At 44.0% G+C, this 25,358-nt stretch overlaps 1 protein-coding gene across 1 annotated transcript in view; it reads left to right on the top strand.

Annotated features, from left to right (window-relative positions):
* psen1 (presenilin 1) overlaps window positions 1-21,587 on the top strand; it is a 72,659-nt gene extending 51,072 nt beyond the window's left edge. The window contains exons 6-11 of the mRNA XM_060828286.1: window positions 147-367; window positions 12,629-12,727; window positions 12,818-12,904; window positions 15,810-15,992; window positions 18,987-19,105; window positions 20,526-21,587. Coding sequence (XP_060684269.1) covers window positions 147-367; window positions 12,629-12,727; window positions 12,818-12,904; window positions 15,810-15,992; window positions 18,987-19,105; window positions 20,526-20,681 — 865 coding nt within the window. The 3' untranslated portion in view covers window positions 20,682-21,587. The remainder of the gene's footprint in view (window positions 1-146; window positions 368-12,628; window positions 12,728-12,817; window positions 12,905-15,809; window positions 15,993-18,986; window positions 19,106-20,525) is intronic.
* The last annotated feature ends 3,771 nt before the right edge of the window (window positions 21,588-25,358 follow it).

The raw sequence follows: 25,358 nt of genomic DNA, 5'->3' as shown, positions 1-25,358 counted from the left end.
GTGGACTGCCTTGTTCTTGTTGCTGTTCATTGCCCTCAAAATGAGGAATGAGAATGCGAATGTCTGGAGAAGATGAGAATGAGTGCTTGCAGGAAAATGCCTAGTTCCATTCAGTAAATCAGGCTTCTGTTCTTTCTCTCCATCAGGGAAGTCTTCAAAACCTATAACGTTGCCATGGATTACTTCACGTTGGCATTGGTGATCTGGAACTTTGGAGTGGTCGGGATGGTCTGCATCCACTGGAAGGGCCCACTTCGGCTCCAGCAGGCTTACCTGATCATGATCAGTGCTCTTATGGCTCTAGTTTTCATCAAATACCTCCCAGAATGGACTGCCTGGTTAATTCTAGCGGTGATTTCAGTATACGGTAAGATCCCCTCCTGGATTTGTGTTTGAATTTTCCTACGAGCTTCTGATCAGAAGGAGTGGAATCAAGTTTATTCTATTTTACAGAAGGCTGGGTTGAGGTAGAGTGAATGCTGGGATGTATCTCATATAGAATAGAGATTCTTGGTGATGTGAATCTTGAAATGTTAGGATTTCCAAAAGGTTTTGATGCAATCTGGTGATTCCAGTAGCCGATGGCAAGAGAGCAAAACCTGACCTTACGTGGGGCGTTTACTAAATAATCCCCTATAACAAACTAAATTCTGCTAATTTGTATGTCAAAGTAAATCAACTTGAATTTCTCAACCTTCACTTTAGTGAGCATCTATCCTAAAGGTAGATTGTGTGCCTGTACATTTTTAAATGCATTTAAATGTCGACTTCTCCGTCTTCTAGTGCTGGCCTGGTTTGCTGTGTTCTTCCAGCTTCCTGCCTGTCTATTTTGGATTCCAGCATCTGCAGGTTTTTTTTGTCTCAAACCCACATATGTTTTTAACAGCACAAACAGTAGAACACAGTCACATGGATGACCCAGTGACTCAGTGGTTAGCACTGCTGCCTCAGCGCTAGAGATCTGGGTTAGATTCCTCAGGCGACTGTCTGTGTGGAGTCTGCACGTTCTTCCCATGTCTGTGTGCGTTTCCTCAGGGTGCTCCAATTTCCTCCCACAATCCAAAGATGTGCAGGTTAGGTGAATTGGCCATGCTAAATTGTCCATAGTGTTCAGGGATGTATAGGTTAGGTGCATTAGTCAGGGGTAAGTGTAGAGTAATAGGGTAGGGCAAATGGGTCTGGATGGGTTACTCTTCAGAAGGCCAGTGTGGACTTGTTGTTTCAAAGGGCCTGTTTCCACACCATAGGGATTCTATGGTTCTATGACATGCACTGTGCACTTCCAGACTGAGTTTTGATTAGATTAGATTCACCACAGTTTGGAAACAGGCCCTTCGGCCCAACAAGTCCACACCAACCCACTGAAGAGTTACCCACCCAGACTCATTTACCTACATTTACACCTGACTAATGCAATTTAGCATGGCCAATTCACTTGACCTGCACATCTATTTTTGGAATGTGGGAAGAAACCGGAACATCCAGAGGAAATCCATGCAGTCATGGGGAGAATGTGCAAACTGCACACAGACAGTCACCCGAGGCTAGAATCGAACCCAGGTTCCTGGTGCTGTGAGGCAGCAGTGCTAACCACTGAGCCACCATGCCACCCTTGGAGGGGCAAAAACTGTCAGTGATTTGATGAAGCAACAAGTGTGCTGACAAATTAAAATTAAATTCTTCAGTCTATTCTTTGTGCCTATAGAGAGAAAAATGCCAACAACGTGCACAGTCTCTGATTATTCAGTGTGAACTTGAGCCACGGTGTGTAGTGTGCAGGTCCTTGATCATTGAGTGAGAGCTGGAGCCTCGGTGATTGGTTCACTGACTTCATTGTATTATGCTTAGCTGCTGTTTCTCACTGGCACAAAAGCAAATTCTGTACAAATATAACAATATTCATTACCATTGTCATCGTTCAAACTTGTGGGGAAAATCACCAGCCTTGGAGTCAGAATCGGGATTCAACGACAGAGTTATTGTACAAAGAAACTGGAGCTCTGGGGAGAGAGAGAGAGAGAGAGAGATGTCCACCAGCAGGGCTGTCAGCTGCGAGCCTTCTCTTACCCTCTGAACACGTTATAATATTTTATACATTTTGTGGTATAATATTTGAAGTATCGAGTCTTTGTTAGTACAGCATGGTTTGTTTACAGAAAACATCGCAGAATCATTGTCAGTTTCAACAGCTACGCAAAAGTCCATTGTTGCAGTAATTGGTCGTGTTCGTTCTTCCTGAGAAGGAAGATTGTTTTCCATTTCCGCAAATCTAAGGTATATACATTTCGATTGAAGGTGGTGGCTGGATTCAGACACTTTAGGCAGTAGACATTACTGATGTAAATTCTCTCCCCCCGCACATGCCTTAAGCTAATCATCTGTGTTCTGTGTCTGTTGTGCTAGTATCCTTATAGCCTCAGACAGTATCTGTGTATGCTTTGTTGTATTTTCCATGTAATGGCTCAACGGTTATCTTGTGTGCGAAGTGACCGACCTATGACTCAGCAGCCACCGTGTGTCTGCGTGTGTCAGCTAACACCGAGTAAACATCCACTATAAAACTATTACCGATCTACAGCTCACTCCGTGTGTTCTATATCCCACAAAACCCCAACAAGATTAAAATCTTTTAATCTAATGTGAAATATTTTAATTAACATCTTCATCTACCACCTTTTGTGGGGAGAGAGTTTCAAATGTCCACATTTTCAGGATGTGGAGTTTTCAGGTGTTGGACTGGGATGGACAAAGTTAAAAATCACACGACATCAGGTTATAGTCCAATAGGTTTAATTGGTAGTACTAGCTTTTGGAGCACTGCTCCTTAGCTGATGACGAAGCAGCGCTCCGAAAGCTAGTGCTGCCAATTAAACCTGTTGGGCTATAACTGAAAATGTGTTGCTGGAAAAGCGCAGCAGGCCAGGCAGCATCCAAGGAGCAGGAAAGTTGACGTTTCGGGCATGAGTCCTTCTTCATGAATGAGGAAAGTGTGCCAAGCAGGCTAAGATAAAAGATAGGGAGGAGGGACTTGGGGGAGGGACGTTGGAAATGCGATAGGTGGAAGGAGGTTAAGGTGAGGGTGATAGGCCGGAGTGGGGGCAGAGAGGTCAGGAAGAAGATTGCAGGTTAGGAAGGTGGTGCTGAGTTTGAGGGTTAGGACTGAGACAAGGTAGGGGAGGGGAAATGAGGAAACTGGAGAAATCAGAGTTCATCTCTAGTGTTTGGAGGGTTCCTAGGCGGAAGATGAGGCACTCTTCCTCTAGCCGTCGTGTTGCTATGGTCGCAATTTCCCCCCAGACGTGATCGACGATGCTCTCCACCGCATCTCCTCTACTTCCCGCTCCTCCGCCCTTGAGCCCCGCCCCTCCAATCTCCACCAGGATAGAATCCCACTGGTCCTCACTTACCACCCCACCAACCTCTATATACATCGTATCATCCGTCGTCATTTCCCCCACCTCCAAACGGACCCCACCACCAGGGATATATTTCCCTCCCCTCCCCTGTCAGCATTCCGAAAAGACCACTCCCTCCGTGACTCCCTCGTCAGGTCCACACCCCCCACCAACCCAACCTCCATTTCCGACACCTTTCCCTGAAACCGCAAGAAATGCAAAACTTGCGCCCACACCTCCCCCCTTACTTCCCTCCAAGGCCCCTAGGGATCCTTCCATATCAGCCACAAATTCACCTGCACCTCCACACACACCATTTACTGCATCCGATGCACCTGATGTGGCCTCCTCTATATTGGGGAGACAGGCCGCTTACTTGCGGAATGTTTCAGAGAACACCTCTGGGACACGCAGACCAACCAACCCAACCACCCAGTGGCTCAACACCTTAACTCCCCCTCCCACTCCACCAAGGACATGCAGGTCCTAGGACTCCTCCATCGCCAGACCATAGCAACATGACGGCTGGAGGAAGAGCACCTCATCTTCCGCCTAGGAACCCTCCAACCACAAGGGGTGAACTCTGATTTCTTCAGTTTCCTCATTTCCCCTCCCCCCACCTTGTCTCAGTCCCAACCCTCAAACTCAGCACCACCTTCCTAACCTGCAATCTTCTTCCTGACCTCTCCGCCCCCACCCCCACTCCGGCCTATCACCCTCACCTTAACCTCCTTCCACCTATCGCATTTCCAACGCCCCTCCTCCCTACCTTTTACCTTAGCCTGCTTGGCACACTTTCCTCACTCCTGAAGAAGGACTCATGCCCGAAACGTCGACCTTCCTGCTCCTTGGATGCTGCCTGACCTGCTGCGCTTTTCCGGCAACACATTTTCAGCTCTGATCTCCAGCATCTGCAGTCCTCACTTTCTCCTGTTGGGCTATAACCTGGTTTTATGTGATTTTTAGCTTTGTTCACATTTTGAGGGTGTGTAGTCGTATATCATGTCAAATTAACATTTTCTTTACGATCCAATGTTCCTCAAAGTAAAACATTCTCTTCACCCATTAAATTGGAGTTATACAACACATTCAGACAGTTTGATATGTTCATTTTATATCAGTCTGTTTTGTAGAGATTCTCTGAATAACGAAATGAAGTGAACTGCTCCTCGTGACTCCACTGCCATATTCTCTTGGTTATCCGTCCCTAATGGTTTAATGGCAGTTTTCCACATTACCCAGCTAATCAAGGGTGATGTGATTGTCAAGACTTGCCTTTTGTTGTCTATTAATGGGGAGCTATGTCTCCAGAATTCTCAAAGGGCTTTTCTTTCTTCTCAAAAGCAAACACCGAAACCACACACAGCCATCTGTTTAAAATAATTAGAAGTATCAGACACAATAACACCTTTTTCAGAGTGTGATTCTTCCCTCCCTCCTAAGTTACTGAGCTGTTTGTTGTATCTACATGTTCAAGTACATTTTCGTACTGGTATGTTCTTGCGAGTTAGATTAAAGCTTCTCTTTGAAGTTCAAACATAACAGTTTTTACTATGATGTTCATTTGTAACCCACTGTCTGCATATGTCAGCAGTAAGGAGGCACTGGGTGGGGGTAGGATTTAAAGCAAAGAGACCTTAGAGAGTTACTTGGCTAATTTTGTTTGTAATATTGAAAAGTCAATGTACAGAGCCTAGACTCATTGTTCAGTAGGCAATGTAGATAAGAAAAGGGCCAAATTGAATTGTGGTGGTTTGGTTCTGTCATAAACCTTGAGGTGGGAGATGGAATGCTGGGGAAGGTTTACAGTCGGGTTACTGGAAATAGAGAGGGTGCAGTGAGAAGTCAGGAAGAATATAACCAGAACTGCATTTACCTATCCTTTAATACAATGGGAGTCCCACAGCTATATGCAGGAGTGTAAATCGTCCAAAAGATTACACCATGTAGGAAGCTGTATTCACTGTGCAAGAGCCTCAGTCAGAGTCAAATAATAGTGAGATTATCAAAAGTTGTGGTATGAGTGAGTGACTGCAGATTGAAGACGTGAGAAGGAAGGACTTGCTCCATCTCCTGCCCTTGAAGAGTGGTACTGTGTGCCATCTCTTAGATGCTTGCTGCCACTATTTGCCAGTCATACAGGCATTGACTGTTGCTCTGTGCACGGGGAGGATACTCAGAAGCTGTACATTTACAGTGTTACGAGACCGCATTCTCCCCTTATTTTCCCATTGCGAAATCATTCCTACATGCAAAATCTTTGAGGGATTTGATAGATGTCACTGGTTATTGAATTCCTTCCCCTGTTTACCTGACAAATGTTAAGCCCTCAACAACATCAGTAACAACAAATTATTTAGTCATTTATTTCATTCCTGTTTTTGGGCATTTGCTGTGCGTAAATTGGTTGTTGCTTTTCAATTTTGCTGTACAAGTGCTTTGACTACAAAGTCATTGGTGATGTTCTGAGACTGTGAAAGGCATCGTATAAAGGCAGTTTTCTTTCATATTGTGTGATGAAATAAGTCTTGGTAATAGATCATCTGGACCTGTGCACCATATTACTGACTGTCACAATTCATGGTGCAGCCACAAAATTACCTGTTGGTTGTTCACATAAAGCTTACCTCTGGTAGAACTAAACTCTTGAAACCATATTCCTTATTAAGCCTCCAGGCAGGAAAAGCGGTTGCTTGCAAATGACAGGGTTTGGTTATGCAAACAATAGGTGAATTATGAGCTCCTGAAAACTACTGAACAATTATTTTTAATTACTACTTGCAAAGTCAAGCCAAGTTGCTTTGATCTGGCCTTGTGCAGGTCTGGAGAGTGGGAGGAAAGGGCCAGTGGTCCCTGCAATAGGGTGTGTATGTGTAGTCTGCCAGTTACCCTCTGGTCAAATCTCTGCAAAGAAAAGAAAGATTTCCATTTATATTATGCTTGGTATGTCCTCAGGGCATCCCAAAACAATCAACGGAATGTTGATGCTATTGTAAAATAGAGAAAATGCAGCAGCCAATTTCCACACAGCAAGCTCTCAAAAACACCAAAACTCGAGGTGTTCAGTGACTGGCCACTTCCAAGGTGCTCCATTATTAAACTGCCCCACCACTCTATTCTTATATATCAGTGTTGGACGATTCTCCCAAGCAACGAACTGATATCCGTCTCATCAGAGCTCAGTGTGCATCTTGTCATATCTGGCACAAATGAAGATTGTAGTTGCTGGAGGTCAGCCATCTTCACTTCCTCAGTGGAGACATTTTCGAATCAACCTGTTGAGAAATCTCATTACACACCTCTGGAGTTGGTAGATCTTTAACTCGAGCCTCCTGGTTCAGGGGTAGGGTTGCAACTCTGCATCTCAAAGCCCTTTTAAAATTACTAATGTACATATTTTTAACCATAGAAATTTAGAAAATAAGAGCAGGAATAGGCCATTCAGCCCTTCAAGCCGGTTTCAACATTGAGCATGATCATGGTTGACCATCCAACTCAGTACTAGTTTCCACTTTCTCCCCATACCCTTTGATCCTTTTAGTTCTAAAAACTTTATTAAACTCCTCCTCAAAAACATTCAATGTTTTGGCCTCAACCATTTTCTGTGGTCATGAATTCCACAAACTCTGGGTGAAGAAATTTCCCCTCATCTCTGTTCTAAATGGTCTACCCCACATCCTTTTACTGTGACGCCCAGTTCTGGACTCTCTGGTTATTGGGAATGTCCTTCTTGCATTTGGCTTGCCTAATCCTGTTAGAATTTCATAGGTTACTATGAAATTCCCTTTCTTTCTTCTAAACTCAGTGAATGTAGTCTGTTTTCATATGTCCTGCCACCCCTGGAATCAGCCTGGTAACCTTGTTGAACTCCCTCCATAGCCAGCCTATGCCCAAAATGTCTATTCTCCTGCTCCTTTGATGCTGCCTGACCTGCTGTGCTTTTCCAGCAACACATTTTTCAGCTCTGATCTCCAGCATCTGCAGTTCTCACTTTCTCCACAGCCAGAACATTCTCCTTCAGAGTAGGAGACTAAAACTGCACTCAGTGCTCTAACTGTGATCTTGCCAAAGCTCTGTACAATTACAGTAAGATGTCCCTTCTTCTGTACATGAATCCTCTTGCTATGAAGGCCAACGTAACATTTGCTGTCTTCACCATTTGCTGCACCTACATGCTTAATTCAATAACTGGTTACAAGGACACCCAGGTCATACTCCCGATCTACTGCCAGTCAGATCATCTGCCTTCCTGTCTTTTAGTCAACCAGAGTGGATAACCTCATACTGAAGTAACTCCCTCAAAGCTCACCCTGCCAACTCACGTTATGTCACCCAAAATCTCGCTGATATTACTTTTAGTTCCCTCCTCTGAATCATTACAATATTTTGTGAATAACTGGGGTCTAAGCACTGATCCCTGTCGGACATATATCACTGCCTGTCACTCGGAAAAAGGCCCTTTTATTTCAGCTGTTTCTTGTTTGCCCATTAGTTCTCTATCTGTCAGTTCACTATCCCCCAAAGTGCTTTAACTTTACATGCTAGTCTCCGTTATAGAACCTTATCAAAAACCATCTGAAACTCCAAGTAAATCGCATCCACTGACCCTCCACCCCCATATCAACTCTACTAGTTACATTCTTGAAGAGTTTCAAGAGATTGGTCAAGCATGATTTCCCACCTCAATTACCCTCCTGGGTGCTGCATTCCAAGCTTCTACCATGCTCTGGGTGAAAAGAGTTTTCCTTGAATCCCTTCTACATCATCTGCCTTTCACCTTCAAATTATACCCTCTTCTTCTTGACTTCGTAATATTATATACCTCTATCAAAGTCCCACCTCAGCCAACCCTGCTCCAAAGAAATCCTGATGAAGGACTTATGCCCGAAATATCAATTCTCCTGCTTGTCAGGTACTGCATTACAAGCTGTGCTTTCCCAGCAGCACACTCTGATGTCCAGCATTTGTAGTTCTCACTTTCTCCAAGGAGATCAACCCAAATGTATCCATCCTTGCTCCAAAACTAAAATGTTCTATCCCAGGCAACATACTGTTGACTCTTCTCTGCGCCCCCTCCAATTAAGTCACCTCCTTCCTATAGTCTGGTGATCAGAACTACAAACCTGTACAGCTTCCCTGTAACCTCCCTTTTATTGGAATCTGTGCCTCGGTTGATAAAGGTGAGTATCCTGTATGCTGTCTTAACTATCCTATTGACCTGCCCTGCTACTTTTAGGGATGTGTGGATAAGCAGCCTAAGATCATTCTGTTCCTCTGAGCTTCCCAGTGAAGACTCCCTCATCTTGTTAATTCTTCCAATGTGCATGACAGTCAGTTTTGCTATAACACATGTTTCTTCAATGCGAATCGGCCATTGGGTGATTGAAGATTTTAGACTATTATTTGTAGAATGCAAACGTTCCTTACATGTGTTGGCTATAACACGATTGTGGTCCCATTGGTTTTTACACAATTTTCCTATAACGCGGGATCGCACGGGAACAGAACTATCGCGTTATATCGGAACAGACTGTACTTCACACTTATCAAGGTTAAATTCTATCTGCCATGTCTACCCATCTGACCAATCTATTCAAGTACCAGGAATGATCATATCCAGTAAAAGAGAACTTAACCATTGCCCCATGACACTCAATAGCATTACCATCACTGAATCACTCATCTTGGGAGTTACTGTTTCCAGAGACTGAATTGAACTAGCCACATGTGGCTACTAGAGGAGGTCAGAGGCTTAGAATCCTACCGCAAGTAATACACTTCCTGGCTCCCCAAAATCTGTTCACCATCAAAAGACACAAATCGGGAGCATGGTGGAATACTCCCCACTTGCCTGGCTGGGTACAGCTCAAGCAACTACTCTATCTAATCTGCAGTTTAATGAAGTCCAAGTAGGTTTACACCGAAGAATGTGCTTCACAGGAATGCCATCATAATAGCCAGAAATAGGAAGAAGCCTATTTTCAGTGACAAATTCACAATAAGCTGTGTTCACTCAATCTATACTGTTTCCTATTTAACCAAGTCTGTGCTATTTTCTCTTGTTGAAAAGTGCCAGATTTGTGAGTAACACCATGTGAGGGGCATGGTTGCAAGTTCACTGTCCCAATGACAGCTTTGTTGGACGCTGTGGACAGAAAGCAAAGTCTGTAAAAAGTACTTTTCAGAACCAAAACTCAGGCTTTGACTCCCAAACTGCTGTGTGAATGTTTGTGCCTGTCTATTCCTGTACATGGTGGTGTTAGTTAGAGTATCAGTCTAAGGCAAGTAAGTTATGACACAAACAAGCAAAAATTGTAACTATATACATAATATTCTGAATCACATTTATCCAGCAAGTTATAATTAAGGCTTATATGTAGTCATAAGTGTTTTAAAAAGCTTAAAATTAGATAGCACATGGTCCAGGGAATGATTTGACTGACTGCCAAAAATGTTTAGATATTATGTATATGTTCAAGCTTTGAATGTTTGACATCATTCAACAATTTCTGTGAGGCACTCTTACTAGCAGAAATCAGTTGTACTGTAATGTTAAGATGGCTGTATGGTTACTAGGCAGATCTGTATTCATTGAGGAAGAGCATTGAGAAACAGTATTATTAAATGTTAAACTTGTACAGAACCTTGGCTTGACCACATTTCAAATACTGCACAATGCTCTGGAAAAGTTGCAAAACATGATTTATAAGAATTATGCCAGAACTGTTTTAGTATGGAAGGGCAAATGTGTCGGCGCAGGCTTGGAGGGCCGAAGGGCCTGCTCCTGTGCTGAATTGTTCTTTGTTCTAAATCTGTCCATCAGGAAAGGATGAAAGACTGAAATTGTTTCCTTGTGTCTGAGCCATAGAAGGGTCCAACAAATTGAGGCCTTGGGAGATTATGAAAGGGTTTGAGATTATAAAGATTTACAGTTAGAACATATATAACACAGGAATGGGTCCTTCGACCAACAATGCTATGCCGAACATTACGCCAAATTAAACTGATCCTTTCTACCCACCCTTGGTCCATATTCCTCCATTTCTTGCATATTCATGTGCTTATCTAAAAGTCCCTTAATCACCCCCCTAGTATCTGCCTACACTATCACCCCTGGCAGAATGTTCCAAACTCTGTGTAGAAAATTTGCTCCTCCTTTCTCCTTTGAACTTGTCCCTCTCACCTTAAATGCATGCCCCCTTGTATTAAATATTTCAACTCAGAGTTGGTGGTCAGAATCTTTTTCCCAATCTATGCATCTCATAATTTTAGATTTTCAAAGTTTGTGCGAAGATTTGTAGCTCGGGTGCTTGTTGTAGTGGTTCTGTTCGCCGAGCTGGAAGTTTTAGTTGCAAACGTTTCGTCCCCTGGCTAGGAGACATCATCAGTGCTGTGGAGCCTCCTGCGAAGCGCTTCTTTGATGTTTCTTCCGGTATTTATAGTGGTCTGTCCTTGCCGCTTCCGGGTGTCAGTTTCAGTTGTCCGCTGTAGTGGTTGGTATATTGGGTCCAGGTCGACCTGGACCCAATATACCAACCACTACAGCGGACAACTGAAACTGACACCCGGAAGCGGCAAGGACAGACCACTATAAATACTGGAAGAAACATCAAAGAAGCGCTTCACAGGAGGCTCCACAGCACTGATGATGTCTCCTAGCCAGGGGACGAAATGTTTGCAACTAAAACTTCCAGCTCGGCGAACAGAACCACTACAATAATTTTAGATTTCTATCAAGTCTACCCTCAGCCTCTGTCACTCCAGAGAAAACAAGCTGAGTTTTTGTAGCCTCTCCTAATTGCTCATACCCTCAAATCCAGGCAGCATCTTGGTAAACCACTCCTGCACCCTCTCCATATCCTTCCTGTAATGTGGCAACCAGAATTGAGAGCAATACTCTAAATGTGCCCTAACCAAAGTTAACAGTTGATCTCCTGAGGTGTAGCACCTCACACTTACCCAAATTAAACTTGATCTGCCATTTCTGCACCCATATCTGTAACTAATCTATATCTATATTCCATTTATAGAGGGTGCTAAACCGGGAATTATCAGTACAAAATAGTCCTGAATAAATCCAATAAGGCACTTAGGCGAAACCCATTTACCCAGAGAATGGCAAGAATGTGGAACTTGCTAACCTCAGGGCTGGTGAACAACTAAGACACATTTAAGGCAAAGAAGGCTAAACATTTGAAAGAGAATAAAGGAATAAGCTGTAATGAAAGCAAGTTATTGTTGATGTTAGAAACCTGAAATGATAGAAAATGTTGAATAAACTCAGCATCTGCGGAGAGAGAAACAAAGTCAAGTTTAATATGACATTCAGAACCAGAGTCATAGCAGACTTAACATTCTCCACTGATGTTGCTAGACAATGAGTTTCTTTAGCATTTTCTGTCTCCATTACCAGAATGGATGAATATTGGGAGGAATCTCATGTTTAGCATAAATCAGTTAGATTGGAAGTCTGGATTCTGTTTATGTAATTTGTTAAATGCAGTTTACATCTATCTGTAGCCATTTGCATAATTTGCAAAATCAATTTGTGCATCGTTAGCAAACATAACCACTCAAACTTCAGCACCATTCACCACTGAGACATTCCATGTCCAATTGTTAGCAATATCTGAATGTTATCCAGATTGGGACTGATAAGTGAGAAGTAACATTTATGCCACACAAGTGCTAGGCATTGACCACTTTCAATAAGAGAGAGCCTAACCATTACCCCTCGACATTCAGTGGTTTTGACGTTACTGTGTTCCCCTACTATCATCGTCCTGGGGGTTGCCATTGATCAGAAACTGAACTGGACTTGCCATATAACCACAGTGGCTGCAAGAGCAGGTCAGAAGGTAGGAATACTGCAGCAAGTAATTTGCCTCCAAAGTCAGGAGTGAAATGGAATACTCCCCATTTGCATGGATGAGTGCAGTTCCAACAATGCTCAAGAAGCTTGACACCATCCAGAGGAAAGCAGCCCACTTGATTGGCACCACGGTCCATAAACATCCACTCCGTCCACTACTGGCATCAGTGTGCACCATCGGCAAGATGCATACCGCAACTCGCCAAAGCACCTTCAGCTGCACCATCCAAACCATGACGCCTAGCAATTAGAAGATTGGATTTTAGAATATAAAAATTATTTTGGTTAAATCTTACATTACCAAGTTTTCTATCAAACCATGATATGAAGTTTATATTGAGCAAATGTGTTTTTTTTCCAGATCTGGTTGCAGTGCTGTGCCCCAAGGGTCCCTTGCGCATTCTAGTTGAGACTGCACAAGAGAGGAATGAACCAATATTTCCAGCTCTGATCTATTCCTGTAAGTTCAGGGGGGAGGTTTGCCATTCTGATTGTTAACCTGAAGGTCTCAGTGCACAGGGTTAACCCGGCTGTTTGTTGTTTTGCATAGCGACAATGGTATGGTTGGTTAATATGGCAGATACTGATCCAGAAGCCCGGACGAACCCTCCGAAAGATTCTGGTTTGCCACCACCCGGTGAGTGCAACAGTTTGTTTTAGTGAAGTCTGACAGGAAACATCCAAGAAAGTCACTGTGGACATTGTGCAATAAAACCACTCTGATATTGTCTCTAGTTCTGCACTTGTTGGAGTTGCATTTGATTTCTGCGTGTTGTTTATAAAATGTTGTTTCCTTCAATTACTATGCCCAAAAGAGCTCACTCAAAAGAAGGGAGATTTTACTTAATCTTTTGCAACAAACGATAATCTAAGGTATTGTTTTCAAGAAAAAGTTGTTAGAGTTCAGAAAATTGCAAATTGAAAGGAAATGCTTAAGGGGGAGGTGTGGGCGCAAGTTTTGCATTTCTTGCGGTTGCAGGGGAAGGTGCCGGGAGTAGAGGTTGGGTTGGTGGGGGTTGTGGACCTGACGAGGGAGTCACGGAGGGAGTGGTCTTTTCGGAACGCTGATAGGGGAGGGGAGGGAAATATATCTCTGGTGGTGGGGTCCGTTTGGAGGTGAGGGAAATGGCGACGGATGATATGATGTATGTGGAGGTTGGTGGGGTGGTAGGTGAGGACCAGTGGGGTTCTGTCCTGGTGGCGATTGGAGGGGAGGGGTTCAAGGGTGGAGGAGCGGGAAGTGGAGGAGATGCGGTGGAGGGCATCATCGAGCACGTCTGGGGGGAAATTGCGGTCTTTGAAGAAGGAGGCCATTTGGGTTGTACGGTATTGGAGCTGGTCCTCCTGGGAGCTGATGCAGCGGAGACGAAGGAATTGGGAATATGGAATGGTGATTTTACAGGAGGCAGGGTGAGAGGAGGTGTAGTCTAGGTAGCTGTGGGAGTCGATCGGTTTATAGTAAATGTCCGTGTTGATTCAGTCGCCCGAGATAGAATTCGAAAGGTCTAAGAAGGGGAGGGAGGAGTCTGAGATGGTCCAGGTAAATTTGAGGTCGGGGTGAAAGGTGTTGGTAAAGTGGATGAACTGTTCAACCTCCTTGTGGGAGCACGAGGCAGCGGCGATACAGTCATTGATGTGGCGGAGGAAAAGGTGGGGGGTGGTGCCAGTGTAGCTGCGGAACGTTTCAGGGAACACCTCTGGGACACCCGGACCAACCAACCCAACCACCCCATGGCTCAACACTTCAACTCCCCCTCCCACTCCACCAAGAACATGCAGGTCCTAGGACTCCTCCATCGCCAGACCATAGCAACATGACGGCTGGAGGAAGAGTGCCTCATCTTCTGCCTAGGAACCCTCCAACCACAAGGGATAAACCTAGATTTCTCCAGTTTCCTCATTTCCCCTCCCCCCACCTTGTCTCAGTCAAATCCCTCGAACTCAGCACCGCCTTCCTAACCTGCAATCTTCTTCCTGACCTCTCCGCCCCACCCCCACTCTGGCCCATCACCCTCACCTTGACCTCCTTCCACCATTTCCAACGCCCCTCCTCCAAGTCCCTCCTTTTATCTCAAGACATGGTCTATAAAGGACCATTTGATGAGACATGACATGTCACAGGTAAGAACTAAGATTGACTTATAAGTCACAATACAATGAACAGAGCTTCTCTGAGAAGAGTTTGAAGGCTGAGTGGAACATGGGATAAACACCTCAGATGAGTTGTCCGCATGATTCTCTGCATCTGGTATACTATTCATCTGTAGATGTAGGCCTCGGTAATCAGGAAAGAATGACACTATTGTCTTCAAAAATAGTTGTGCTTTCAGTTGTACATCCTGACAGCAGACAATGGAACTGGAACTGATCACACGATTGTTTATGTTTAAGGGCGTACATAGGAATGGAAGCAGGCTATTGGTGTCTTGAGCCTGCTCTACCATTCAATAAGTACATGACTGATTTGATTGTGGTGTTATCTCCAATTTCCTGCCCGGCCTTTGACTCCCTTGCAGATCAAAACTTGGTTGGACTCAGTGGGCTTGTAAATTACAAAGCCTAATGACCCTCAGAAGAAATTCCTTACTTTAAATGTGTGACTTCCAGTTCAGATACCCAATGAGAGGAGAGAATTAGCCTGAAGGGGAAGATTACAGAGACCTTGGAGGATCTGATAAATTGTGAGATTTTGAAGTCCGATCTCTTGCTAGATTAGCAGCTAGTTTAGGTCAGTGAGTATTGGCTTGTTGGGTAAATTGTGAATGTCAACTTGACTGTCCATTGAACTTTGATCCAATATGTTGAAGTTGTCTTACAAGGCTCCTGGAATATGGAGTCTTGAACCTTTTTTGCCCTTGAACCTGGTGACAGTGGTTAAGGGTCAGAACAGTATCAGATCTAAAGCATTTTATTGATATTTCACAAGTCAATAGTCACTGCTGTTTTCCATCAGGTAATGCACAATTGATGACTCTGATTCAATGATGTGTAATTGAACTTGATTTCAATGGTTCTGAGTCACAGCTTTCCCAATATTTACCCTTAAGTTGGAAAGGAATTTCCCAAGTGATTTTCCTTGATTGGTTGCAGCTTACTGTTCTGCTCAGATTGTTTTTATTTGCCAGAGTATTATGTGGCTATATTGGCCTAGCAGTATGGGAAATAGAATCATGGGATGGTACAGCATGGCAAGTTATTCGTCCTTGCATGTTTCTGCTTACTCTTTTGAAATAGGTATTCAATTAGTCCCACTCTGCTGCTCTTTCCTCAGAGTACTTCCTCAGTGCTTAACTCTTAACAATTAGTCTTGAATTTGTTTAGCCCACTGTAAACCATGCATTGTAGACTGAATCATTGACTGGAAAATGTTATCTTCTGTGGCTCTGCTTTTCAGTGTTTTTGCAGTGTCTGATACTTGAACTGGTTTGGGGTCTTTGACTAATGAAGGTTTGTACTCAAGTATACTTGGATCTCCTAACCTGACTTGGTGACAGGAACTGCCTGCATTTGTAATATATCTTCTCTGCTTTTAACCTCTGCAGGCCTTGCCCTTAATCAGACTTGTGCTGACGATGGCCCGACCCAGGTAGACGATGGGGGCTTCACTCAGGAATGGACAAACAGCAGAAATGCCAGGTTGGGTCCTATGGAATCAACCCAGGAGAGTCGGGCAGCCGTGCAGGCTCTGCCTAGCCCTCCAGTAGCAATTGAAGATCCTGAGGAAAGTAAGTGAACATACCACTGGAAGCTATAAGTTGCTAGGATGTATCATTCAACCGTGTCCTGGATGACTTAAAGAGGCAGTGCTGAAGCAGGAGCCACAATCTGAAAAAATATATCCATTGTCTTGACCCACCCTTTATATCTAACCTCTACCTTTAGATCTCTGTGCTTCCATATTTCAGGCTTCTGGTATATCTTGTGGGTCATAAATATAAGATAGTCACTAATGAATTCAGGAGAAACTTCATAATTCAGAAGGCAACTGAGATCTGGAACTCACTGTTAGGTGGAGAAATTGAAGCAAATAACATGAATGCATTGAGGGGAAGTTAGTTGAATACTTACAAAGAGAGAGAAAGAAATAGAATTATGGACTTGTAAGGGTCATGTGGGATGTGGTTTGAGTAGATAAAAATCAGCGGCAGTTGCTTCATAGAATTGTATTCTGGTTTCAGCACAGAAAAAGGCCGTTTGCCCCATCATGTCTGTGCTGGCTGTCAGAAGGACCAGCTCTCCTAGTGCCATGTTCCCTGTGTAGCCCTGCAAGTTCCTCCTCCTTTAGATAATATTCTACTTTCCTTTTGAAAGCCTCATTTGGCCCTGCCTCTACCTGCAATCAGGCAGCGTATTTTAGATCCTAATCACTCTGTGTCAAAGTTTCTTTCCGTTTTCACTGTTGCTTCTTTTGCTAATTGACTTGAATCTGTGCCCCTCCCCCGCCCACCCAGTTCCTCATCCTATCATCAATGGGAACAGTTTTTCCATAGCTACTTTGTTCAGTCCAGTCATGATTTTAAGTACCTTCTCAGCCCCAGCTTCAAACTGTCCTCATAACTGAAGTCCCACATCCTCTGAGCCACTTCTGTAAATCCTTCCTGCACCTCAAGAATGCCATCACATCATTTCTAAAATGTGGTGCCCAGAATCTTTTTTAATTCACTTTGGGATGCATGCCTTGCTCGCCGGCCAGCATTTATTGCCTGTCAAAGTTGATACAGTGCTCCAGTTGAGGCTGAACCAATAATACATGCAGGTTTAACATAACTTTCTTGCTTTTGTACTCTGGACTAGGATCAAGCCCAGGATTCTGTATCTTTAATCACTCTCACAAACCTGTGTGCAGTTATCTTTTGGTCCTGTTGCTCCTGCACTAACTATTCCATCCATTTGTGGGGCTTGGGGGTCGCTGGCTGGCCAGCATTGATAGCCCATCCCTACTGGCCCTTGAGAAGGTGGACGCGAGCTGCCTTCTTGAATCGCTGCACTCCACTTGCTGTGGGTTGACCCACAATGCTGGAAGGGAAGGAATTCCAGGATTTTGACCCAACAACTGTGAAGGAACGATTGTATATTTCCAAGTCAGGATGGTGATTGGCTTGGAGGGGAACTTGCAGGTGGTGGTGTTCCCAAGTACCTGCTGCCCTTGTCCTTCTGGGTGGACGTGGTCGTGGGTTTGGAAGGTGCTGTCTAAGAATCTTTGGTGAATTTCTGCAGTGCATCTTCTAGATAGTACACACTGCTGCTACTGAGCGCTGGTGGTGGAGGGACTGAAGGTTTATGGAGATGGTGCCAATCAAGCAGGTTACTTTGTCCTGGATGGTGTCAAGCTTCTTGAGTGTTGTTGGAGCTGCACCATCCAGGCAAGTGGGTAGTATCCCATCACATTCCTGACTTGGAGTGTGGTGGAATACTCCAACTCCAGAATTGTTGCCTGTGTTACATATTGTCTTCCCATGTTCTTCTACCAAAATTATCAAAATGAATTTCTTAATACTTTTCCGCCACTTGTCTGATTTCCCATAAAATGAGTTTTTAATAAATGAAATCAGACACAGCTGGTCTGTGTCCTTTTGATGTTTAACCCTATCTTCTCCAATCCATAATGCTTCCCAATTATGTAATATCTGCAAATATCATTCAAGTGCCAATGACCATCTGTAATAAGGGAGACTCTATGTCAATCACCCTTTGACATTCAATGGCTTTATAATCACTGAACTCACCCACTATCAACATCCTGCTGATTACTATTGACCAGAAACTAAACATCATAGTATTGTGACTACAAGAAGAAGCCAGAGGCTACGAACCTTGCAGCGGTAACTGATTCCCAAAGCAGGTCCACCAAAAATAAGGCACAAGTGACAGAATACTCCCCAGTTGGGTGCAGTGCAGAAATTCACCAATGTACTTAGCACCTTCTAAGCCACTCGCCATCCTCACTTGAAAAATATATCGCCATTCTTTCAGTGTTTCTGGGTCAAAATTCTGAACTTTCGTCCATAATGGCATTGTCGATCAACCCACAGCAGTGGATTGTAGTGGTTCAAGAAGGCAGCTCACAACCACCTTCTCAAGGGCAACGAGGGATGGCAGGTCCAGCCAGTGACGTCCACGTCCCACAAAATGAGTTTTTAATAAATTAAACTGTTCCATCACTGAGGTCATCACAAATGGTCAAAGGGCAGTGAATGACCTATTTGTATGCTGAGCATTGCCACTGAATATAAACCTTTCAATGCTGGGCCCAATAATATACATAGAATCATAGAATCCCTTCAGTGTGGAAGCAGGCCATTCAGCCCATCGAATTCATACCAACCCTCTGAAGAGCATCCCACCCAGTCCCACTTCCCTACCGTATTCCTGTTACCCTGAATTTCCCATGGCCAATTCACCTAACCTGCACATCTTTGTACTCTGGGAGGAAACCAGAGGAGACCCACACAGGCACGGGGAGAATGTGCAAACTCCGCACACACAGTTACTGAAGGTGACTGTCTGAGACTGGCAACAAACTCCAGTCCCTAGTGCTGTGAGGCAACTGTGCCAACCACTGAATCACCAGGCCGCCCAAACAACATATGACCAAGCTAGACTGAATGGGCCTCTGTGTGGAAACTAGAGAGCTGAAAGCAGGCATTAAAATACTGGCTCATTGTGGGACCCTTCCTCTCACTCATCACGGTCAAATTATATTTTGCTTTGCTTGTTAGGGGGTGTGAAACTTGGATTAGGTGACTTCATATTCTACAGTGTCCTTGTTGGAAAAGCATCAGCCGCAGCAAGTGGAGACTGGAATACGACTCTGGCCTGTTTCGTAGCAATATTAATTGTGAGTATGCATCATAGGGGCTTCCACAGGACAGCCTGGGGAAAATATATTCTGTTTGTAGAACTGCAGCACAGTAAAAGTGTCCAAAAGCCTTCTCAAATGTTGAAAAGTATCTGTGCATAACATTGCAGACTACTGCAGGCTGGTTGGGGTGCAGGTTTATGGTGCCTTGTCTGACATTGTATGGGTCAGCAATTTGAGCTGAATGCAGCTCTGCTGAATCTGGTTCAGCCTTCCCTCAGCCCAGTCTAGTAATAAGTTAAAAATCACACAACACCAGGTTTAATTGGAAGCACACTAGCTTTCGGAGCGATGCTCCTTCATTTTTAACTTTGTACACCCCAGTCCAACACCGGCATCTCCAAATCAGTCTAGTAATGGTCACTAGAGTAGGTATACTGACTAATAGCAACCTATTTTTCTTTATCCCCACTGCTCCTTCGGAGATGCAGTGTTGGAGATCTTACACTTCCATTTAAAGCCAAATTAAAACGCCCTCTTAATCACCGTGGAAACCAAATATTGCACATTGGGTGAACCAGATTAATATGACAACTGTAGCTTGCTCACTGTTGTATTTAGTGAATTTGGTGATGTATTGACGGAGACATGACACAGCCTTCTTTTAAGAATCATCTTAACTGTGGGGGACACTGCAAACAGCTTGCATTCTAAGCACTGGGAATTCCCAAGGTTGCAAACATTCTTGATTCCATTCATAAGTCAGTTTACACGTAAGGTGGAACACAGTGCAGGAGAATATGAAGTAGCCGTTCGTACGTACAGCAATGGTCGGATCTTTAAAATTATCCCCTGTATAGCATCACATCTGTAAGTATAAGCATTTATAAGTTCTGTATGAATGATGCACAAAGGCCTGGGGTTCTTTGATTAAAAGGCTGGCAACAGAACACAAAATAGTGTAATTCTCTTTTATTTTGAGGGCCATTCTATTCTCCTTGTATGCCAATTTTTATCTTCCTTTTCACATTCCCTCACAAGCTATTGTTGTGGTTTTTACTTGAAGAATTCGCCTAACAGGTATTAATGCACCCTCTCTTCTTCATCGTTCTCCCCTCGTCCTCTGTCTCTGCTTTGCTTGCTCACTACTGGACAACAGTTTAATGCACAAATTGAACACAATCATTATCCTCTATTTATCCTCCCACGGTGTCTCTGCAACCTCACTCTCAGGGCTGCAGTGGTAAGAAATAAGCATTCTCCCTTTTCAAACCCCTTTCCCCCCGCCACCCACAAAAATAAACGCCACCTTGGCCATCCACAAGATTGAACCTGCTGCTTTGTGCTGACCTGTATGGGTATGAATGTGCTCTTCTTTTCCAGCATCGTCCACTGAAGAGAAGGAGTTTCATAGGAAATTATGCAGATTTAGTAATTTGCCTTACCTTTATACTTTCAGGGTTTGTGCCTTACTCTGCTGCTGCTTGCCATCTTCAAGAAGGCACTGCCAGCACTGCCCATCTCCATCACCTTTGGCCTGGTTTTCTATTTTGCTACTGATAACCTGGTCCGCCCCTTCATGGACCAACTGGCTTTGTATCAGTTTTATATCTAGTGTTTGTTTTGGAATAAATGTTTCAAGTTGTACTGTAAAACTTTCATGCTGAGCACTGGAAAAGGATCTTTTTTTGTTGTAACTGGTATAACCATCTCTCAAGTAGAGAACAATAAAACTGTATGGGACCTCTGTGGATTATAATTATCGGAACAATTTGTTATTTTTTTAAATCCAACTGTTGCCTGTGCACACTTCTGAATTTGATCACTCCTGTGTGTCTGTGGGATTGATTTTAACCTGATATACCACTGAGTGCCATGGTCGAAGTGAAAAGTGACAGGGCTGTGCTGTTAGAAGTTTCGGTGCAGCTTTGCTCTTTCTCAGTTTTTCTGCAAATTATGTTATAACATTGCAATGAAAAAAAGCTGCATTCAGTGTCCAGAATGCAGCCTTCTTTGCAACATTATTACTGTGTAAAAAGGTTTTTATTCCTTTAAAGGCAGTTTTCTGAACTGCTGAGGGTCCCCCATTAAGTAAACATTTCTTGAATAGATGCCTGAACTTTATTTCACCCTATACTGGACATTCCTTCCCTCATTCTGCTTAAACTCACCCGCTGAACTTTGGGAATAAAAACAGGCAATGCTGGAAACACTCAGCAGGTCAGTTCAGACCAGTGGAGAGAGCAAAGATGTGAGTTGAAGTTCCGGGCCCATGGTCAGGTTTTTGGATCGTGGCCCAACAACTTTGTTTTCATCACAGCTTTCTAGCAACAGTGGTATTTTGCTGTTTTGTACTTGATTTTTTTATTTGAACAAAGCAAATGTGAATCAGAAGCTGTGGATTTTGTGATGTTTTGTGACAATACATGCAGACTTATTGAATTGCTTTTGAACAAATGGGGGAAATGATTGGACTTCCTTTGGGGTCTCTGATCTGTAGCAATTAAAAGTTGGCGATGCAGTGGACTTGTGTTTTTCAGTTTTCTTTCTGACAATCGCAACTTATTGTCTCATGGGAGGAGAGGGGGAGTTGGGAGTCAACAGGAAATAAGCCAGAGGCATCTCTCATAAGACGTGAGGGAAACGAGTTTAAAATAAATTATTTTAAAAATAAATTACCATGGTTAAAATAATTGGACTGTTTGATAGTGTAGATAGGAACCTTTTCCTCCAACAAGGAGCCAAAACATGAAAGCATTAGTTTCATATTTAACTAGGTCCATTCACTGTTCCTGGGTATGACCTGTCCCATCGGCAGGACAGAGCCAGCAGAGAGGACAGCACAGCAGTATGCAGTCAGGAAGGAGGCAACCTGAGGTTCATCAACTTTGGTGACTCTACACCCATGGTATCAGATGAAATGTGGTCTAGGAACCTGCCTGTTGGAATGTGCAATCAGCCATAATGGGATTAAATAGTGGAGCAAACTCAAGGGGCTGATTGGTCTACTCCAGTTCCTCTGTCCTAGCAGATGATGCTATAGAGTCTGTGGTGAATGCTGAGGGAGGAGCATGCTTCATCCTCTCACTAATCTATTTGCTGCACATGTATCTGTAGTCAATGTGTAACCTGTGCACAGTCTTTGTGGGGATGAAGTTCTGGTGTCCACACCATTGTGGGATTCTCAGGGTGGTCTGGCCCGCGGTTCACGCCTTGCCAAATGGGATTGATTTAACAGCCCACCCTCTCGCAACATGGGAATCTATCAGCAGAAATGTGTCCATCACAATCTTGTCATCTCATAAGCCATTATTGTCAGGGACCAACCCTGATGCAGTGAAGGGTACAGGAGAGTGTACAGTAGCAGAACCAATGACACCTAAAAATGTGGTGCCAACATGGTGAAGCTACAATGCAAGAAGGCATAAATACCAAATAGTGGGATTTGAGCAAAGTAATCCCACAACAAAGCAATCGGATCTGAGCTGTGCAGCCCTGCTATATCCAGTCATAAATAAGGGTGGGCGATTAAACAACTCACTGGAGAAGGAGGCGGTTCTGTTCAATGAGGGGCCAGTCTAGCATGTCGGTGCAGATGACCAGGATAAAACATCACCTGTCAATTTCAGGCGAGTGGATAGAAACATAGAAAATACGTGCAGGAATCGGCCATTCTGCCCTTCAAACCTGCACCATCATTTAATGCAATCGTGGCTGATCATGCAATCTTAATTTCCCATGCCCGCCCTCTTCCCCATACCCATTCCCAGGACCATGTCCAGCTCCCTCTTGAATGTATCTAATGAACTGGCCCCAACAGCATCCTGTAGGAGAGACTTCCACAGGTTCACAACTCTGAAAAATTTTTCCTCATCTCAGTCCTGAATAGCTTACCCCTTGTTCATAGACTGTGACCCCTTGTTCTGGACTTCCCCAACATTTGGAACATTCTTCCCAAATCTAGCCTGTCCAGTCCCATCTGGAATTTCTATGTTTCTATGAGACCCTCCCCATCATTCTTCTAAATTCCAGCAAACACAAGTCAATCCTGTCTGTATTCAGACTTGTGAACCTTCACTGGACTCCCTCAATAGCAAGAATGTCCTTCCTCAGACTAGGAAACCAAAACTGCACACAATACTCAAGGTAAGGCCTCACCAAGGCCCTGTATTACTGCAGCAAGGTATTCAATACTCAAATCCTCTCGCTATGAAGGGGAGCATGCTATTAGATTAGACTTACAGTGTGGAAACAGGCCCTTCGGCCCAACAAGTCCACACCGACCCGCCGAAGCGCAACCCACCCATACCCCTACATTTACCCCTTACCTAACACTATGGGCAATTTAGCTTGGCCAATTGACCTGACCCGCACATCTTTGGACTGTGGGAGGAAACCGGAGCACCCGGAGGAAACCCACGCAGACACGGGGAGAACGTGCAAACTCCACACAGTCAGTCGCCTGAGTCGGGAATTGAACCCGGGTCTACAGGCGCTGTGAGGCAGCAGTGCTAACCACTGTGCCACCGTGCCGCCCATTAGCTTTCCTCACTGCCTGATACACCTATTTGCCAACTCAGTGACTGTTCCACTATGATACCCAGGTCTCATTGCACCTCACCTTTTCCTAAACTGCCACTATTCAGATAATAATAATCTGCCTCCTGAAATCAGGAGGCTGGAAAGCAAAGGAATCATCAAACCGGTCCAGTGCAGAAATGGGCAGCTCCAGTCATACTGGCTGTGAAGTCTGGCGGGTCAGTTCACCTTGGTGAGTATCTTAAACAAAAGATAAACTGCTTCTCACAGTTGGATAAATACCCAATGCTTCACATAGGGGACTTATATACAAAGCTGGAGCTGTCCTTCATGAAGCTAGACATGAGCCATGCATACTTGCAATTGCGGTTAAATGAGGATTTCCAGAAATATAGTACCATTAATATCCACAAGGATTTGTACCAATACACAAGTGTGCCATTTGGGGTTTCATCAATCTGTGCCATTTTCAATCGTACAATGGAAAACATTTTAGAAGGTTCACCCCAAGTCGCCCATTGGATGACATGCTAATAAAGGGAAAGACCAATAAAGAGCACTGAGAGAACTTGGATATAGTCCTTAATCATTTCTCCAAGGCCAGGGTACATCTTAGGAAGGAAAAATGTACGTTCCAGATACTCCAAGTGACCTGCTTGGAGTAGAGTCCAACATGACCAAGTTTCACCCATAAAGTGTGGGCATTCAAAGGTGGCCCAGCTCCCACATCTGTACCAGAACTTAGGCCTTTTCTCGGGTTGGTGAATTAAACCCAAAAATTCACATGTACCTTGGTCTCCATCATGGCATTTGCTATTATAGAGTCATAGAGATGGACAGCATGGAAACAGACCCTTCAGTCCAATCCTTCCATGCCGACCAGATATCCCAACCCAATCTAGTCCCACCTGCCAGCACCCGGCCCATATCCCTCCAAACTCTTCCTATTCATATACCCATCCAAATGTCTTTTAAATGTTGCAATTATACCAGCCTCCACCACATCCTCTGGCAGCTCATTTCATACATACACCACCCTCTGCATGAAAACATTGCGGAAATGGTCTCATATCCAAGATGTAGTCTTTCGTGAAGTGAAGAAGCAGCTAATGTCATCAAAGCTGTGGGCACACAATGATCCCAAGTGAGATATAGTGCTGACATGTGATACCTCCCCATATGGTATCAGAGAAGTGTTGACTCACAAATGGCCCAATGGTGCACAGGACTGTGTGCTTCCAGGACTTTGGTGGATGCAGAGCACAAATCTAATATCCACTTATGGGGCACAGATTTATAATACCCCAAATGGCAGTCGTGTATATTGGTACAAACCATAATGAGTATTAATTGTAGCATACCTCTGGGAAACTTTATCTAATTGTAATTGCAGGTACACGTGTCTAGTGTCCAGTTTCAGAAAGGACAGTCTCCCTCACTGGTTTTGGATATAAGTTCTAAATATGAGGAATTGCGTATTTAATTCAGCTGCAAGAAGTACTTTACCATTTGTTTAAAATCCCCACAAAGATTAACTGGCCTATCGGGCTTCACAATTGGTACAACCAGTGCTGCCCAATCCACAAACACGGTTTGATGATTCCTCAGCTTTCCAGCCTCCTGATTTTGCCTTGACTTTTGCATGTGAGGTAAATAGCACTGGGTGGGCCTTGCCAAATCATGGAATTGCCTCTTGGTCAACATGTGAGGTGGCCTTTTGAAAGTCCCTAGGCTACCCTGAGTAACTTCAAGG

Source organism: Hemiscyllium ocellatum, chromosome 8 (genome assembly GCF_020745735.1).
Source record: "Hemiscyllium ocellatum isolate sHemOce1 chromosome 8, sHemOce1.pat.X.cur, whole genome shotgun sequence".
In the NCBI taxonomy this organism is placed as follows: domain Eukaryota; kingdom Metazoa; phylum Chordata; class Chondrichthyes; order Orectolobiformes; family Hemiscylliidae; genus Hemiscyllium; species Hemiscyllium ocellatum.
The sequence above is the reverse complement of the archived record's forward strand: the minus strand, read 5'-3'. Positions and strand labels throughout refer to the sequence as shown.